The sequence below is a fragment of the Talpa occidentalis genome, unplaced genomic scaffold, assembly GCF_014898055.3.
Source record: "Talpa occidentalis isolate TD23 unplaced genomic scaffold, MPIMG_talOcc4v2.1 talOcc4.14, whole genome shotgun sequence".
Classification (NCBI taxonomy): domain Eukaryota; kingdom Metazoa; phylum Chordata; class Mammalia; order Eulipotyphla; family Talpidae; genus Talpa; species Talpa occidentalis.
This window is the reverse complement of record NW_023601433.1, coordinates 40,664,040-40,681,444: the sequence shown is the minus strand read 5'-3', so window position 1 is coordinate 40,681,444 and position 17,405 is coordinate 40,664,040. Positions and strand designations below refer to the sequence as shown.

The 17,405-nt window shown below is 46.3% G+C and overlaps 1 protein-coding gene across 5 annotated transcripts in view; it reads right to left on the bottom strand.

The window, feature by feature from the left end:
• Positions 1-17,405, bottom strand: part of TMEM63A (transmembrane protein 63A) — a 37,854-nt gene that overhangs the window by 2,323 nt on the left and 18,126 nt on the right. For 4 of the 5 annotated variants that reach the window (XR_005125083.2, XM_037510355.2, XM_037510353.2 and 1 more), the window contains 13 exons: positions 17,222-17,302; positions 16,852-16,975; positions 16,623-16,756; positions 15,406-15,543; positions 14,073-14,226; positions 10,591-10,697; positions 10,367-10,453; positions 9,854-9,919; positions 3,340-3,502; positions 2,091-2,196; positions 1,788-1,955; positions 929-1,044; positions 524-586 (listed from right to left, as the gene is read on the bottom strand). Coding sequence is in view for 4 of the 5 variants with exons in the window: in XM_037510355.2 (XP_037366252.1) it covers positions 524-586; positions 929-1,044; positions 1,788-1,955; positions 2,091-2,196; positions 3,340-3,502; positions 9,854-9,919; positions 10,367-10,453; positions 10,591-10,697; positions 14,073-14,226; positions 15,406-15,543; positions 16,623-16,756; positions 16,852-16,975; positions 17,222-17,302 (1,507 nt within the window). In the remaining variant the exon portion in view is untranslated. Of the gene's footprint in view, positions 1-523; positions 587-928; positions 1,045-1,787; positions 1,956-2,090; positions 2,197-3,339; positions 3,503-9,853; positions 9,920-10,366; positions 10,454-10,590; positions 10,698-14,072; positions 14,227-15,405; positions 15,544-16,622; positions 16,757-16,851; positions 16,976-17,221; positions 17,303-17,405 lie in introns of those variants that run through there. The other variant, XM_037510356.1, reaches the window with a different exon arrangement.

Genomic DNA, 17,405 nt, shown 5'->3' with positions numbered 1-17,405 from the left:
GAGACTCAGTGGCTCCATGATCCTTTCACAGCCCCAGCCTAGGAGCAGGACCCTGGAGGCCAGAGGTAGGGAGATGCAGGGAGGACGTGAGACCCGGAACTCTGCTTCAAAGCAGGGGCAAGTTCATTTGATGAATTCAAAGGGGAGGGAGTTTGACACCCTGTTGGTGCCTAGCAGGGGACCGCACACAGGCAGGTACTGAGGAAACACGACAAAGCTTCCTCAAACCACAGGGCCTGGTGAAATCCTTCAGTAGAGGCACAAACTCACCAAACATTAAATATGCAAAGAAGGAAAGTGAGCAGGGAACTGAAACCATGGGGGGTGGGGACATCCCCCACATTGTGATAACATGCCCAGAGGGACTGGGGCTTCCTTCTCCAATGACATTAGTTCAGAAACTTGCCTGCCACCTGCTCAAGGGAACTCTCTCTCAACAAGAGATGCTCAAAGTCTAAGTTTTGCTAGGCCCATCTGCGGGGGGCTGTCGAGAGCGCTCGGTGCTGAGGTAACCATAACTTACTGTGAACGGTGCAGGCGGGGGGGCCTCTGCCTCGCTTCCTTTGTCACTTGACAATTCTTCTGTCTGCAGATAACAGCAAAAATAAATGATAAACAAAACCGATCTTCCTGAACTAACACCCTCCAAACAAACAGACTATCAACATGCAGAAAAACAGTACCAGCTGGCACTGGGCTCCCAGCCACAGCCCCAGAGAGGATGGGGGCAGTGCAGGGAGCAGGGCAGGGTGGGGGAGGGGAGTACATGCTGCACTCCACTGCCCACGTCTTCCCCATGGGTAAATATAATCTGGAGAAGGCGGTGGGTGTGCTGAGAATGTGAAGACGGGGAGGAGGGGTGAAGAGTGAGCCCTCCTCTTCCGGGGTCCTGGCTGGGCAGCATGAGGGAAGGTAAAGGGTCCTTTACCTTATAGTTCAGAGGGCTGAGATGTTTGAAGCACCCAAAGCACGTATAGCCAAGGCAGACCAGGATGGTGAACAGCACCACCAGGAAGGTGAACAAGGTAAGAGGGGCCTTCAGACCTGGGGACAGGGAACGTCAGCCTGGGAAGGGTGCCACACCTGGCGCAGGAAGCGTGTGTGACATCTCTCTCAGGCAGAGAAAGAAGACAAGGCATGAGGCGGCATCCCCACCCCAGCATCGGGTAAGGTGTCTTCTGTGCTTCATAGGAGCACAGAAGAATGCCAGGGAACAGCTGGCACTCCCTAGTCAGACTGCTGTTAAAGGCTCAGCAAGTCAATGTCAATTTGCCAGCTTCCTTGCTTGGTCAGTCCCTCCAGTATTCACTGTCCTGGGTCTGGTGAAATGGAGCACCCCTATACCATGCCCCCCCGACCACCGCCACCCAGCTAAGACAGTGTCACACATTTCTTCTGCCTTTTTCTTCTTCTAAAGAGTGTCAATTTTCTCTCCTGCATGTTCCCACTTCCTCCACACTGTGAGGTGTGAGGGCCTGGACCCATCACCACCCCAAAGAACAACCTAGACCAGCTCCCCATCTCCAGTGGTTCAGCCCCTCCAGAGCCGACAAAGGGACCGTCATCTCTCTAAGGCTGTCTGGGGCAACTGACCTGGTCTTTCCCAGATTACACTTATGCTCTGGCTAGCTTAGGGGCTGGGTTGTCAACACTGCACCCAACCGACCCTCAGCCTGGGTACCACCTTCTGTTTGGATATCAAGTTGATGCTATTAAAACAGTGAGGGATTTGACCGGCTGCCTCCACACACACCCAGCTCCCTCTGCCAGGTTTAAGGGGCCCTCACCCAGGCGCACGAAGGAGAAGAAGTAGAGCCAAAAGAGGCACAGGATGGGAGCAGCCAATGCCTGGTTCACAGCTGCAAAGTGGATCCGCTTCTCCAGCTTGGCTGGGAGGTAGACAAAGTAGAGGTTGTGCCGGTCCACCATGTGTTTGAGCAGGATGTAGATGAGGCCTGTTGAGGCAAGGCTGTGAGCTAGGGACCTCTGCCCCTTTCCCTCTGAGGGTAACTGTTTGCTCATGGTATTCCTGGGGTGCTTGGCAGAATCAAGCTTCCACTTACCCTGGGGCCAGCATGAGGGCTACTCACCAAATGGTGCAATGATGGGGCAGGTGATGCTGAAGGCCATGATGACGGTGAAGACACACAGCATCCATGCGTACATGGCTCCAAACTCATATTCAAAGGCCTGGTTCTGAGAGGAGGTAATGGGGAGCTCACAGGCTTATTTCACCCCAAGCCCTCCTCCAAACACTCTGGGTGGGGAGGGGAGAGCAGGGTAGAGAAGCACTTTGGAAATGGGAGACTCACGGCCACTCTCACTCTTTGAGGCCCTCTGCCCTCCTCAGCCTGCTCCATTTCCCTCAGCTCATGCTCAGACCTCCCAAGGAACAGTGACTCATGTTTTGCTAGTTTTCTCCAGTTTGAATCCTGTCTACCCAACAGGATTGTGAGCCCCTGGGGGGCAGAGAAGGTGCATCTGAAGGTAGACTGCGGAGTGATTCCCCACAGATGTTGGCATCAAGTGCAGCATCAGCCCTGAATCTTCCAGCCACATCTCCTGAGCTAAGTGCTTAACCTCCCTATGGCCCAGTCTGTGATTTATAAAGTAGGGGGACCTGTAATGCCAATCTCATAGGAGGTTCTGTGCCCCTCCAACTTTCCCCAGTGGCAAAAGAGAATAAAAAAACCAACTGCACACCACCTGCTCACAAAATCTTGGAGTGAATGCCACAAGTCCAAAATGTTATGACATCTGTGCTAATTAAGAATTTATGTAAATGGGGTCTCCCTGGTGGCACAAGAGTTAAAGTCTCAGCGCTATCAAGCTATCACCAGCCACTGCGGCATGAGTTCAATCCCCAGCCAGGGAGCTACCCATATGGTGCAGCAGACCTCTCCGGTCTCACCACCGCTCCCCTCAGCAGTGTATTTCAGTAGATCTGCTTGTTCTGCTCCCCACTCTGTCTCCAGTGAATCATCTCACCCCCACATCTCTGGCCTACACGCCAGTTCTGTATGCATAAATAAATAAATCTTTTAAAAAAAAATCTATGCAAATAGATGCCCATGGAAAAGGAATGTGTTTAGTTGTGTGTGTGTGTGTGTGTGTGTGTGTGGATAAAATGTAAAAGTCTGAACTCTCCCTGCAATCTGTGAGCTAGAGTGGGGGATTATGAAGGCACACCCCATTCTCACACAGTTCCCCAAAGCAGCAGCCTGTGCCTGTGTGGAGAATGCTTGGCACAATGCCTGGTGCTCACACGCAGGAGGGCAAATGGCTGTGATAGGGAAGCTCCAGGGGGAGTCGGAGGCCACCTGCCCCTCCAGCCTGTACCTGCTTGACATTCCTGCGGTCAGCTGCTGTCTTGGCCATGATCATGCGGAAGGTGTAGAGGATGAGGCCTGGCAGCCGAAGCATCTCCATGCCATTGCCTATGAAGGCCGAGGCGATGATGTAGTTCACAAAGAAAGCACCCTGGTCAGGCAGGAAGACACACCTGGGGAACCAGGCCAGGTATGTGAGCTGAGAGCCTGGAGAGCCTCCATTCTTCCCCCCAGAGGGAGAGAGGGCGCTTGGATCCCTCCATTCAGTACACACATGTGCAGCACGCATCTGTACCATGCACTGTTCTAGGCACCGAGAATGAAGCTAACCCCCTGTCGCTGCTCTTATGAAGGTGACATCCTTATTGGGGGGACACAAAGAAATATACTGTATACTGGGATGCTAAGAGGAAAACAAAGCATCTGGGGTGAGGTTTACTATGTTGCGTAGGGTGGTCAGAGAAGCCTTTCAAATTCGATGATATTTGTGCAGATGTGGAAGAGTAAAGAGTCTCTGAGAAGCCTGCAAGGAGAGCATTCTAAGCAGAGATGACACATAATAGCCCCCAAATGTTCATGCATGGCATGGCAGCAGATTGAGGGGTGGGGAACAGAAGAGAAGACCAGGGAGTAGGGCAGCATATAGCCAGAAGGGGTGGGGGGCTGGGTTTGACTGTGGTGAGGGTGCCAGGGACAGGGGGTCACACAGGTGGGTACTGTGTGCTCCATGTGCAACGAGGGCAAACATGGTAGAGTGGTGAGCATGGTCAGATCCTGGATCTGTCTATGGTAGAGAGAGAGCTGCCTGGGTTTACTGAAGGACTGGGTGTGGGATATGAGGGTAAGAGTGGAAACAAGAAGAACCCCAAGATTTTTTGCCAGAGCAACCAGAGAAAGAGAGTCATGGTAGGGGACATTTCAGGGAGTAGTAGATTTGTAGATGAAAGTCTGGGAGTCTGGTTTCAGGCAGGTAAAGTCTGAGATGCCCACAGAACTCCAGGAGGGCCTTCGGCAGGCAGTAGGATATTGGGAGGCAGGGGCTGGAGTTAAAAGTATAGACATCGTCAGTGTTTCCACTCATACTTAAGCACTATAGACACTGGGTCCAGCTGAGGTCACCGAGACAGGAGTATGGGTAGAGGATGGGGCCTGAGTCCTCGGGCAGCTGATGTCTGGAGCTTGGTGATGCAGAACACCCCAACAAAGCTGAGGGGGAGTGGGGGAGGGGGAGAATTACAGGGAGATGGGGTCCTCAGGACTCAGTGAAGAGTGTTTCAAGGAGGAAGGTGAGATGAGTGTGTGAGATGTTGCTGACAGATGGCCTAGGATGAGGACTGACGGCTCACACTGGATCTGGCAATCTGGAAGTCACTGTCAACCTAGACAAGGGCAGCGTGGTCATGTGTGTCTGTGACTGCCAGCTCCTGAGTCTGCAGCTTACCCAGCAAGAACTCATTTAAAATAATTCACTCTCTGCTTCCAGGTAAGCACTGCCAGACCTTGCTGTGCGTTTGGAAAAGCCCTGAACCTCAGGATCTATGTTAGGACCTAATGTGTCGCACAGCAGGGGCTAAGGTTAAACCCCAGCAATGTCAGGACTAGCTGAATACGGGGCAAGTTTTTCACTGTACCATGGTAGTATGTTGTAAAGGTGAAATGAGAAAAAAAAAAAAAACATTAAGCATTTAGCATTTAGCATGTGCCTTCCTAAATAATAGGTATTATTGAAATCTTGCTATTTGGGACAACATGAATAGAAACTTGAGGGGATTATGCTAAGTGGAAATAAGTCAGAAGGAGAAAGACAAATACAGGATGATTTTACTCACATGTGGAATACAGAGAAACAAAGGGACAGATAAAACCAAACCAAAACAGAAATCTGACTGCAGAATTGAGGCTACTATAGGGGATGGGACGGGTGGGGAGTATGGTGGGGGCAGGGGGAATGCTAACAGAGTTTGTGGGAAATTCTGGGTGCTTTGGTGGTGGGTATGTTGTGGTAACAAACATCTGAAGAGGTGTGACCCTAACTATAGCCCTAAATCATACACAGTGTTGTAAACCAACACTATCTCAATAAAAAACAATACAATTTAAAAATATATATGTGTATTACTATTAAGTGGGTGTGGTACTAACTTGACATACAACAAGGTCACACATCAGCAATAAATGTAACTCCAAGTCAAAGGATGGAAAACAATCCTACAAGCAAATGGGCCAAAAAAGAAAGCAGGAACAGCTATACTTATATCAGATAAAACAGACTTCAAACTCAAAAAAATAAAAAGAGACCCCAATGGTCACTACATTATGATTAAGGGGACAATACTTCAAGAAGAAATAACACTCATTAACATATACTCACCAAACGAAAGAGCACCAAAATATATCAGACAACTGTTGTCCTCTCTGAAAACAGACATCAGAGAAAACACATACGTAGTGGGAGACTTCATCACACCACTATCAACAATGGATAGATCAACAAGACAAAAAATAAGTAAAGAAACTAAAGCTCTAAATAAGGACCTAGAGCATTTGGGCTTAACAGACATCTATAGAACACTAAACCCAAAAAAAACGGAGTACACATTTTTCTCAAGCGCACACGGATCATTCTCCAGGATCGATCACATACTGGGGCACAAGACAAACATCAACAGATACACCAAGACTGAAATCATACCAACCATCTTTTCTGACCACGAAGGCATCAAACTAGAAATAAATCATAAAAAGAAGGCAAGGAACTATCCTACCTCATGGAGATTAAAAGCCACACTACTGGAAGACCACTGGACTAACGAGGAGATCAAAGAAGAAATTAAAAAATTCTTTGAATTGAATGACAAGGAGGACACCAATATCCTAAATGTATGGGATGCAGCAAAAGCAGTAATAAGAGGAAAATATATAGCAATAGAAGCTCACATCAAAAAACAAGAAAGAACTCAAAGAAACAACCTAATCTCGAAGCTCAAAGATCTAGAAAAAGAACAACAAAAAAACCCCAAATCCAGTAGAAGAAAAGAAATAATAAAACCAAAGCAGAAATAAATGAAATTGAAACTAAAAAAACAATCCAAAAGATCAATGAAACCAAGAGCTGGTTCTTTGAAAAAATAAATAAAATAGACAGCCCCTAGCCAGGCTCACAAAGGAAAAAAGGGAGAAAGCACAAATACACAGGATCATAAATGAAAGAGGAGAAATCACAACGGACACAGCAGAAATCAAAAGAATAATCAGTAACTACTATGAACAGTTATATGGAAACAAGTTCAACAATCTAGAGGAGATGGACAAATTCCTACAACTCTACAATCACCCAAAGCTAGATAAAGAAGAAATAGAGCACCTAAACAGACCAATTACAAGCAGCGAAATTGAAATGGTAATCAAAAACCTCCCCAAAAACAAAAGCCCAGGACCTGATGGATTTACAAATGAATTCTACCAAACATTCAGAGACGAATTAGTGCCTATCCTTCACAAACTCTTCCAAAAAATTGAGAAGGAAGGGACAATACCAAACACGTTCTATGAAGCCAATATTACACTAATACCAAAACCGAATAAGGACAACACAAAAAAGGAAAACTATAGGCCAATCTCCCTAATGAACACTGATGCAAAAATCCTCAATAAAATTTTAGCTATCAGAATCCAACAATGTATCCATAAGATAATTCACCACGACCAAGTTGGATTCATTCCAGGGGCACAAGGATGGTTTAACATCCGAAAATCAATCAACGTTATCCAACACATCAACAAAAAGAAATATAAAAACCATATGATAATATCAATAGATGCTGAGAAAGCTTTCGACAAAGTGCAACACCCATTCATGATAAAAGCCCTTGAAATTCTTGGGATACAAGGAACATACCTCAACATCATAAAGGCCATCTATGACAAGCCAACAGCCAGTATCATTCTCAATGGTGAAAAGCTGAAAGCAATTCCATTAAGATCTGGAACAAGACAAGGATGTCCACTCTCACCACTGCTTTTCAATATAATACTGGAAGTCCTAGCCAGAGCAATAAGACAAGAGAAAGACATCCAAGGAATCCAAATAGGAAAAGACGAAGTCAAACTATCACTATTTGCAGATGATATGATAATATACATAGAGAACCCCAAAATCTCCACAGAAAAACTAATTCAACTCATCGGTCAGATCAGTAAAGTGGCAGGATACAAAATCAACATGCAAAAGTCAGTAGCCTTCCTATACACAAACAATAAATCTGAAGAAGAAGAAATCAAAAAAACCACCCCTTTTATTATTGAAACAAAAAAAATCAAATATTTGGGAATAAATCTAACAAAAGAGGTAAAGGACCTATACAAAGAAAACTATAAAACACTGTTAAAAGAAATAGAAGAAGACACAAAGAAATGGAAAGACATCCCCTGCTCATGGATTGGAAGAATAAACATTATTAAAATGGCCATCCTTCCAAAAGCAATATACAGATTCAATGCTATTCCAATCAAAATTTCAATGTCATTCTTCAAAGAAATAGAACAATTATTGATGAAATTCATATGGAATCACAAAAAACCCCGAATAGCCAAAGCTCTCCTGAAAAAAAAAGAAGGGAATGGAGGCATCACACTCCCAGACTTCAAACTCTACTACAAAGCCATAATCATCAAAACTGCATGGTATTGGAACAAGAACAGACATACAGACCAACGGAATCGAATAGAAAATCCAGAAATAAACCCACAGATTTATGGTCAACTAATCTTTGACAAAGGAGCAAAGACTATGCATTGGAGCAAAGAAAGTTTGTTCAATAAATGGTGCTGGGAAAACTGGGTCGCTACATGCAAAAGAATGAAGCTTGACCACTACCTCACACCATACACAAAAATCAACTCAAAATGGATTAAAGAACTAGACATAAGACCTGAAACCATAAAATACATAGAAGGAAATATAGGCGAAACACTACGGGATTTGCACATCAAAGACATCTTTACAGACACATCACCCAAAGCAGTGATAGTGAAGGCAAAGATAAACAGCTGGGACTACATCAAATTAAAGAGCTTCTGCACAGCAAAAGAGACAATAACAAAAACAAAGAGAAACCCCACCAACTGGGAGAACATTTTTGCACCCAACACTAATGATAAAGGACTGATCACAAAAATCTGCAAAGAGCTGATGAGACTCAGCAACAACAAAGAAAATAATCCAGTCAAAAAATGGGCAGAAGAGCTAAAAAGAAACTTCTCTGAAGAGGAAATGCAAATGGCCAACAGACATATGAAAAAATGTTCAACATCACTTGCAATCAGGGAAATGCAAATCAAAACTACCATGAGATACCATCTCACACCAGTGAGAATGGCACATATTAAAAAAACTAGCAACAACAAATGTTGGCGAGGGTGTGGAGAAAAAGGAACTCTTCTGCACTGTTGGTGGGAGTGCAAACTGGTCCAACCACTATGGAGAGCTGTGTGGAGATTTCTGGACCTACTAAACATAGAGCTTCCATATGATCCAGCAATTCCACTCCTAGGTATTTACCCAAAGGACACAGAAACATCAATTCCAAAGAGCACCTGCACCCCTATGTTTATAGCAGCACTGTTTACAATAGCTAAGCTTTGGAAACAACCCAAATGCCCAAAAGTAGATGACTGGATCAAGAAGATGTGGTACATATATACCATGGAATATTACTCAGCATTCAAAAAAGATAAACACATGCAATTTGCAGCAACATGGATGGCGCTGGAAGGGATCATGCTCAGCGAAATAAGCCAAAAAGAAAAAGAAAAATACCGGATGGTCTCACTCATAGCAGGAATCTAGAAAACTTAAATAAGGGACCAGGAAAATGAATATAAGAAAGTGAAAATCAAAATCAACAAAAAACTATGAACCAGAGACACTTTTTGGGGGGGGGGGGGGAGGGGAAGGATTGGGGTCAGAATGGGGCGTTTGCAATTGTATGGGGGAATATAAAAATAAAATTTAAGATTAAAAAAAAAAAAATGTAACTCCATTCTCCTGGCAAAAATGATCCCCAGACCAGACAGTTGTTTCTGGTTGCAATGTTTAAACAGTATTTTCCTGCCCTCCCCTGCCCCAGGCACCATTGAGACCAGCAGCTCCTTCTTCCCAGGAGGCTCTTTCTCAGTAAGTAGGTTTCAAAGAATGAGTGAGGCTGTCATTAATTGAGTTTGGCCTAAAAGATTAACCACATTTCTGCACTCAGAGCACAAAGTGGGTCACCTCCCACGGTACACCGGGCCCAGCCCAGCCCAGCCCAGTCCAGCCAGGAACTTGGCAGGGGTGATGGCGATACCCCAGGCCCCAAGGTCTCCAGCAGGAAGGCATCTTCTCTGAAGCACCAGCTACCTCCCCCCAATGCAGCCCCAGCCGGACCACTGTGGGACATTCACCAAGGCATGGTCCCAAACGCAATATGGACTCCAAAAATTAAAATAAAAATTAAAAAAAAAACTTTTATATGGCTGATACTTACTCCAACCTAATAGAGGCCTCCTCCGAGAAAGTTTTGTCAAAGAGCCACCGGAAAAAAAAATCCAAACTGAAAAACAAATGAATCCCATAAGAATTTATTTCCAACATATCACATGATCACTACATGTTTTCAATTTTTCTTTGCTCTATAAACAGGCCAAATTTCAAGATTTACTCTCTAAGATGTCACTTACTACAATGTAATTTATCAAGACCTGCAATTACAGAAATGTCCCTTCCTTGAGATGAACAAAGCCAGAATTAGACTCTCCTTCTAAGTGGAAGGTTGTGATAAATTTTGATTAAAAACTTTAAAAAAATAATCTTTTTTAATTTTTAAGAAAAAAGTCCTCCAAGAGCATCAATGCACCAGCACAGTCGCCTCTAAGTGGGCTCACAGGCTGAAAGGCTGTTAAGGATGTGCATCTACTCCCAAACCATTTCCATTCTTCTGTGGACAGTGTTCTCCAGATATGACCTTGATTCTGAATTTAGAGCAGGAGGTGGTGATTACCTGGTGAGGCCAAGGGAGGGCAGAATGAGCACCATGAAGATCAAGAATATGTAGACCTTGGTCATCATGATCCGGTTTTCCCCTGACCTGCGGGAAGTCAGAGGTGAGCACCACAGTCCCCCAACTGCTCCAGGTGCCTCTAGTCAGTCCCCATTGACCAGGGGTGGGGGGTGGGGGTGTCAGACACACTTTCAGGAGAGGGAACTACAACTCCCGGCACTCACTTGGTCCAGTGGGACTCCAGCAACGTAGAGTAATAGACGATGGTGGGGAGCAGGGCCGAGAAGGACCAGAGGAGAAGAGTGGGGAAGAACTGGCTGATGATTGGGTTCTAGGAAACAAAAGACACAGTAGGCAAGAGGCTGGGGGCCACAGGCTCTGAGATCATGACTGTTGGGGGCTCAGGTATCCTTGACTCTCAGAACTAACGTTGCACCTGGTACAAGGTAGGTATTCCATAATGTTGGCTTAATAGACAATTATAGCACCTTATACAGTTGACTAGAACAACAGTTTGAACTGTATGAGTCCACTTATATGCAAATTTTTTTTTCATTAAATACAGTTGGTCTCCATATACATGGGTTCTGCATCATGGACTCAACTCAACTTTGGATGTTGGTTGGCCGATGCCATGCACGCAGAGCCAGGAATAAGGGGGCTGGCTGTAGGGCTTAGTCATCCAAGAATTCAGTGGGGAGTGGGGGAGGTTCTAAAGTCAATCTCCCAAGGATATCAAGGTATGACTGTGACTATAGTTAAGCTGTGGGGGGATCAAAAGGTATACACAGATTTTCAACCATGTAGGAGGTGAGACAGGGGGAGTATCTCTAACCTTTGAGTTGTTTAAGAGTAAACTGTACCTGTACAGCTCTTTAGAGCAAAGAAAGCAATTTCACATATAGCAGTACTCCACTTGTCTTACTGACCAGATAATAACTTCTCAGTTCCCTACAGAAAACCAATCACTGATACCAAGGGAAGATTGAATGCTGAGGCCAGGGCCCCTCCCCAGGTGGCCTGCCCACCCAGCCTTAGCGGTACTAGGACTGTGTGGTGCTTCTGCTCAAACCCAGCTATACCAGTTGTACTTACTGTGATTACATGATTTGATTAAATTATTCCTTTCTCTGATTAAATGGGCATATAAAAAGAAACATTCTTTGAAAACTATTTGGATACTTCAAAAGATTTGACAAAAGCTAATTACTAAAACATTCTTGAATTAGAAAGAGTAAACTGACTGAAAAAGCAGAGGGAAATGATATCTAGAATGACTTTGGAAGTATCTTTAAATTCTAGAACAGGGGCCTCCCTGATAGCACAGGAGGTTAAGTTGCAGAACTATGAAGCTATTCGCAGCCACTTAAGCACAAATTTGATCCCTGGCCAGGGAGCTACCCACATGGCGCAGCAGACTTCTTCTGACTCACCCACTGCTCCTCTCAGCAGTGTATTTCAGTAGATCTGCCTGTTCTGCTCCCCACTCTGCCTCTGGTGAATCCTCTCACCCCCCACACCTCTGGCCTGTACCCCAGTTCTTGTATGCATAAATAAATAAATTCCAGAACTGGAATCACAGACAATGAAGGGTGTGATTTATATAAAATAGAAAAAGGGAAGCTCTATAATCAGCAGACCCATCCTTAAAAGAACAGACCTGGATCATGTATCAAAAGATTGGCAAAGCAATGAATATTTACATGCTTAAAATTCAAACAGAACTGCTCAATGCAGTTTTGTGTATTTTTATTATTTATCAAGTCAGAAGAGACCTTCACTGCACATCAGATCATCTGACCATTATTCCAGCAGTCCCACAGGCATGTAATGTGGCACGTAGTTGCCCAGCTAGAGGATGAAAAATCAAGGCTCAGAATTCACCTGCTTGGGAATGGCAAAGGGAGAACCTCTGGTCCAGCATGCTTCCCCAGGACTGACCGATAGCCAAGGTGGAATAGGAAAAAAAGAGCTATAGGGTGATAATTCCACAAAGCCAATTATGGGAAACCAACTTCTTTGTAGGTAGATGCCAATTTAGGGAGCACTTAGCTATTATAAATCCCTTGAAGTTGTTTTATTTTCCTTGAAAAATTTCAAGTCATTCATTACCTATCTAAAGCAAATGACCTTATTACAAGATTATCAGAAAGGGCTTCCCTGGTGGCGCAAGGGGTTAAGGAATCCGCAGCCTCTGCAGCAAGAGTTCAATCCCCGGCCAGCCAGGGAGCAACCCACATGGTGCAGCAGCCCTCTCCTGTTGCTGCTCCCCTCAGCAGTGTATTTCATTCAGTCTACCTGTTCTGTTCCCCACTATGTCTCTGGTGGGTCCTCTCGCCCCCCACATCTCTGGCCTGTACCCCAGCTCTTGTATGCATAAATAAATAAATCTTTTTAAAAAAAAGATTATCAGAAACATAAAAGAAGTAACTCATTCCTGATCCTGCCACCCCATTCCACAAAGCTCTTTTCATTTCTTCCTGTCTACTCCCTGTATCTTTCATCCAACACATGCATCGCTGGCACAGACCTATAGCCACTGCTTAGAAACAGGAAATAAACAGCTTTATTTCCTGCTTTTATTATAAACCCCTCCATCTGCCACAAAGATAATGTAATTTTTTTTTTTTTTTTTTTTTTTTTTTTTTTTATAGAGGCATGCTTTATTTATTTGTTTGCTGGTTTGTTTGTTTGTTTTGTTTATACATGCACTGGGTACAGTCAGAAGCGCGGGAGGGCGAGAGAATTCACCAGAGCCAGAGCGGGGAGCAGAGCAGGCAGAAGGACCGAAGCACACTGCTGAGGGGAGCAGCGGGCGGCAGGAGAGGTCTGCGCGCCATGTGGGACCCTCCTCTGGTGGCCGGGGAGCAGCCGGGGATCGAACCGGCGCCGCAGAGGCCGCGCGCAGCTTCGCAACCCAGCGCTCAACCGCTGCGCCACCGGGGAGGCCCGATAATGTAATTTTTTAAAGGATGCTTAACATTTGGTCAGACTGAATATACCTCATTCAACTCAAATGACTGCTCCTGAACATTTAGACTGATTCCAAAAGCAATATATGTCTACAAAACATATGTACTTATGTATGTGTATGTATCACCCACTTTTCAAAGTTTTCAAAGTTTGCATGATACCACTTCACTTTTATGAAAGATCTATACTATTTTGTAATTTTACTAAAAGAAATCTGAAGAAGTTTCATTTTTAATAACCAAGGTTTCATTTTTATGTCACAAAGCAAAAATAACATTCAATTTTGCAGTAGCCGGTCTAGAGGTAGCACATGCTGCAAACAGCAAGAGTAGCACCACCCAGCTGCCTCCCCCAGAACTACCTCACTCACATTTATCACATCATGTCTGCTTTTGCTGTGTGTCATTTTAGCTTTCATATGTTATTTGGTATGTTTTAGGAACTGGAAATTCCAAAAAAAAATTCCATATAAATTAATGGTAATTGCTTCTTTGGCTTATGAAAATTTTTGTGTTCTCTTCTACTCTCAGATAGCGAGGGAAACCTGCATGATATCACTACAAAGATATTGTAATAAATACAAATATGCCCGCACACTAGGAAAGACATGAATAGAACAACATGGACTCCTGGCTCAATGCTCCCCATATTCCTTATCCCCATTCCTTCCCCACCCACCATACCCTCTCATTGGCAGCCCTCCTGAAACAGGCCGTGCAGAATGGTGACTCACATTCAGCGCATGGATGGGTTTGGTGACATTGAATTTGTCCATGGTGGACAGGATGATGGAGGGTGTAGTCAGGAAAAAGAGCACCACGAAGAGAGTAAAATTGATGCCCAACCACTGGAACCACCAGCGTAAGCCCTGGACAGAGAGGTTCTTCCTGCAGAGGGAAGGACACAGAGGGGAGAGGCTCATCTCCCAGGTTCAGCTGCCTAAACACCAATGGTGCCTCAGTTCAGGCATATCTGAAGGCCAAGAGATAAGCCTGCCATCTCTAGCTGAGGTCTCATTTCTACCTCAGGAGTACAGGCAAGTTCTGTGCACTGACCTTCAGTGATAGGAAGATCAAATTTTGGGTCCCTGTGAGTTCTGAGGGAAAACAGATTATTCACTGATAACACGCCACCCCACCTTGAGTGAGGTGCCATGAGCACCTAAGCTAATCAAACAAGTGCTGACATGGCATTTCCCAGGCATGTCTACAAAGCTTGATGACTATTCTTTCAAGTGGGGTGCTGGCTGGAGTGCAAGGTAGAGGGAACAGGGGCCATAGACACACAGGGCCAAATGGAACTGCCTTGGCCTCCCATTCTCACCAAGAACAGACATACAAACCATTGCCAAGTACAGAAAGGTCTATGAACCCAAGAGCAGAACTGTCAGCGGCTGCCCAGTGGAAACAAGCTCTCTAAGTTTGCTCTGGGCAAGAGCTAGCCAGGCTGCCAGCGGTGCCCACATCTCTGCAGGGCTGCCTTCCCCGCCTCCGCCTCCCCAACCCCAGCACCATGCTTTAGGCTTGATGAGGGCTCTGGAGCATGGCTTAGCTCACCAGCATGTGTCCAGGCTGAAGAGGTGGCTGACACTTGACCTAAGGCTACAGTGTCCAGTACCGCAGCCGTAAGTCACATGTGGCTCCTGAGCACTAAAACGTGGTTGGTGCAAATCAAGATAGCGAGAAGTCTCAAATACACACCGGCTTTCAAAGCCCCCCAAGTATGAAAAGGAGAGTTAAATATCTCAATTAAAAAAAATTATCATTTTGAAATAATATTTTGGATATGTAGGAAGAGATAGAGTTTAAATTGATTTCAACCATTTACCTCTTTAATGTGACTACATAGAAGTATAAAACTACATATGTATGTAGCTCACTAATATTCCTACTAGATACCACAGATGCCAGAAGGTAGCAGTGGAGAAAGGACACAGAGAACCACCCACCCCAGGCCCATAGGGGTGCAGAGTAGTGCTGGCTCACACCTGTGCTCAGGTGATGGGGCAGCCCCCACCTGGCACCAGCACCGGGGCTCTTTCCCGCCCCTTTACCCTGGGGGCTCACCAGCAGATATCCTCAGGGTAAGTGGCAAAGTCGACATTCCACTTGGAGGTGCAGAGCTCTCTGCTGTGGGAGGATGGCTGGGGCTCACCTTTGCACCAAAGCCCCTGACACTTGCAGGCATTGAAGTCTTTCAGGATGCTACCAGGGAATGCATAAGGATCAGCGCCCAGACCACTTGGCTACCATGGACATATATGTCAATGGAAACCGAGCAGGACTGGGAGGCATGTAGCACAAGCCCTTGGTTTTCTTACTAATTTATTTTAATTGATGCTATGAAAGAGAGGCATCTCCCAGTCAGGCTTTGTGCCGCCATCTGACTCTTGCTCCCCAGCCACTTGCGCTGTCCCAACACTCAGCTCCTCCTTAGGGGCACCCCCTCCATCCTTCCCAGGAAGCCGGAGCACCTGTCACATCCTGCTGCAAGTGCATGGCCTGCCCATTCTGTGCCCTCACTTCTTCCTCAATAGACCAGTCTGCTTGGGGCCTAGTCCCATTCTGACTCTGGAATTTCCCTCCTCAGGATTCCCACCTCAACATTCTCCATCTCCATGGTTCCCACTCTTCCCCCCTCTAGAAAGAACCCACCAAGTGTCCCACTCTTGTCTCAGGACACCCCTCCTCTGGCCTCCTCTACGCCCAGTCAAGGTCTGTGGGGCACATCCAGAAGACTGTTCCCACAGCCCACAGCACCCAAGGCTGAGGAAGGGCCACTTGCTTGGCCACCTCCTTTCTGCATCTCTCTCCTGCCATGCTCAAGGCAAGGTGACCCCGGATACCAAGCATACAAGCACTTTATGAACTAGAGCCCCATGCCGAGGTGCACTAGGAAGACCCCATTCCCAGGGCTAGTCTCCCCACCCAGTGAGTTCCCTGTGCATTTGTGGGGAGATGGAAGTCCATAAGCAGAAAATGTAGGACAGAGTCAATGGGGCCTCTAGGGCAGTGGGTCAGGCCACATGGACCCAGAAGGGGCTCAGCGTGTGACCTATATTCGAATATCACAAAACAGCAGCTAGGCCACCAAGAAAATGAGTGTGGATGGCTGCACATGCCCCTCACCCCACCACCCACATAACCAGAGGGGCAAGAAAGTGCCACAGACAAATTCCAGAGAGGATGACTCTGCAGTGTGCATCTCCAGCCACGAGGCACAAGTTATCTAGCGGGGGATAAGGGAGCCATCCAAGAAAGGACCTGGCAGGGTCAACACTCACAAGGTGGCCATGGACTTCTCCTGGAAGGTGACAAAGGCCATCCCCAGGGGTTGGTACTGGACCCTGCATTCCTCCTCTGTCATCCTCTCCATCAGCCTGTCCTTCATTCGCGTGTAGTAAGAGATGGCGTCCTCCTACAAGAGGACACATCCCTCATCATGATGTGACCCTGTGCAGGCATCAGGGGGACCCCAGTGCCTGTTCTCTCATGGAGGATGTGGGCTCTCACCCACTCACACCCCTGCACTTCACAGCAGCAGAAGTGGCCGCAGGGCTTGGGGTTGATGAAGGTCCGCTGGCCTGTCTTCGTCTGCAGATTGGTGTAATAGGTCAGGCTCTTCTCAGTCTTGTTTCTGCAGTGGGGGGGAGTCAGGGGGACAAACTTCAGACTCACAGTCCTGTGGTATGGACCCTACACCCCTATCTGACTGTCTGTCACCCCCAGACCCAGAAGTCCAGTTCTCTGAACAGGAAGAGGGCAGAGCCCCCTCCCCCCACCCTTGCCAGGTGGGGCAGCCAAGGCCAACAGGAACAGAAGGTGGCACCTTAGAGGGGTAGGTGTCAAACCCCATGGAAGGCGCACCTGCAGCTTCCCTTACCTCTCCGTGCACAGGTAAATCAGCTTGGCCACATTGTAACATAACTGAACCTCCACCACCTCACACGTGGGATAGGCGTCCCTGTGCCCAGAATGGGCCGGAGGCAAAAGACAGGCATTGGAAAAAGAGAACCCCCTAGGAGAGAGACCCCAAAGGTGGCAGAGCACTCACCCGTGTCCGCAGA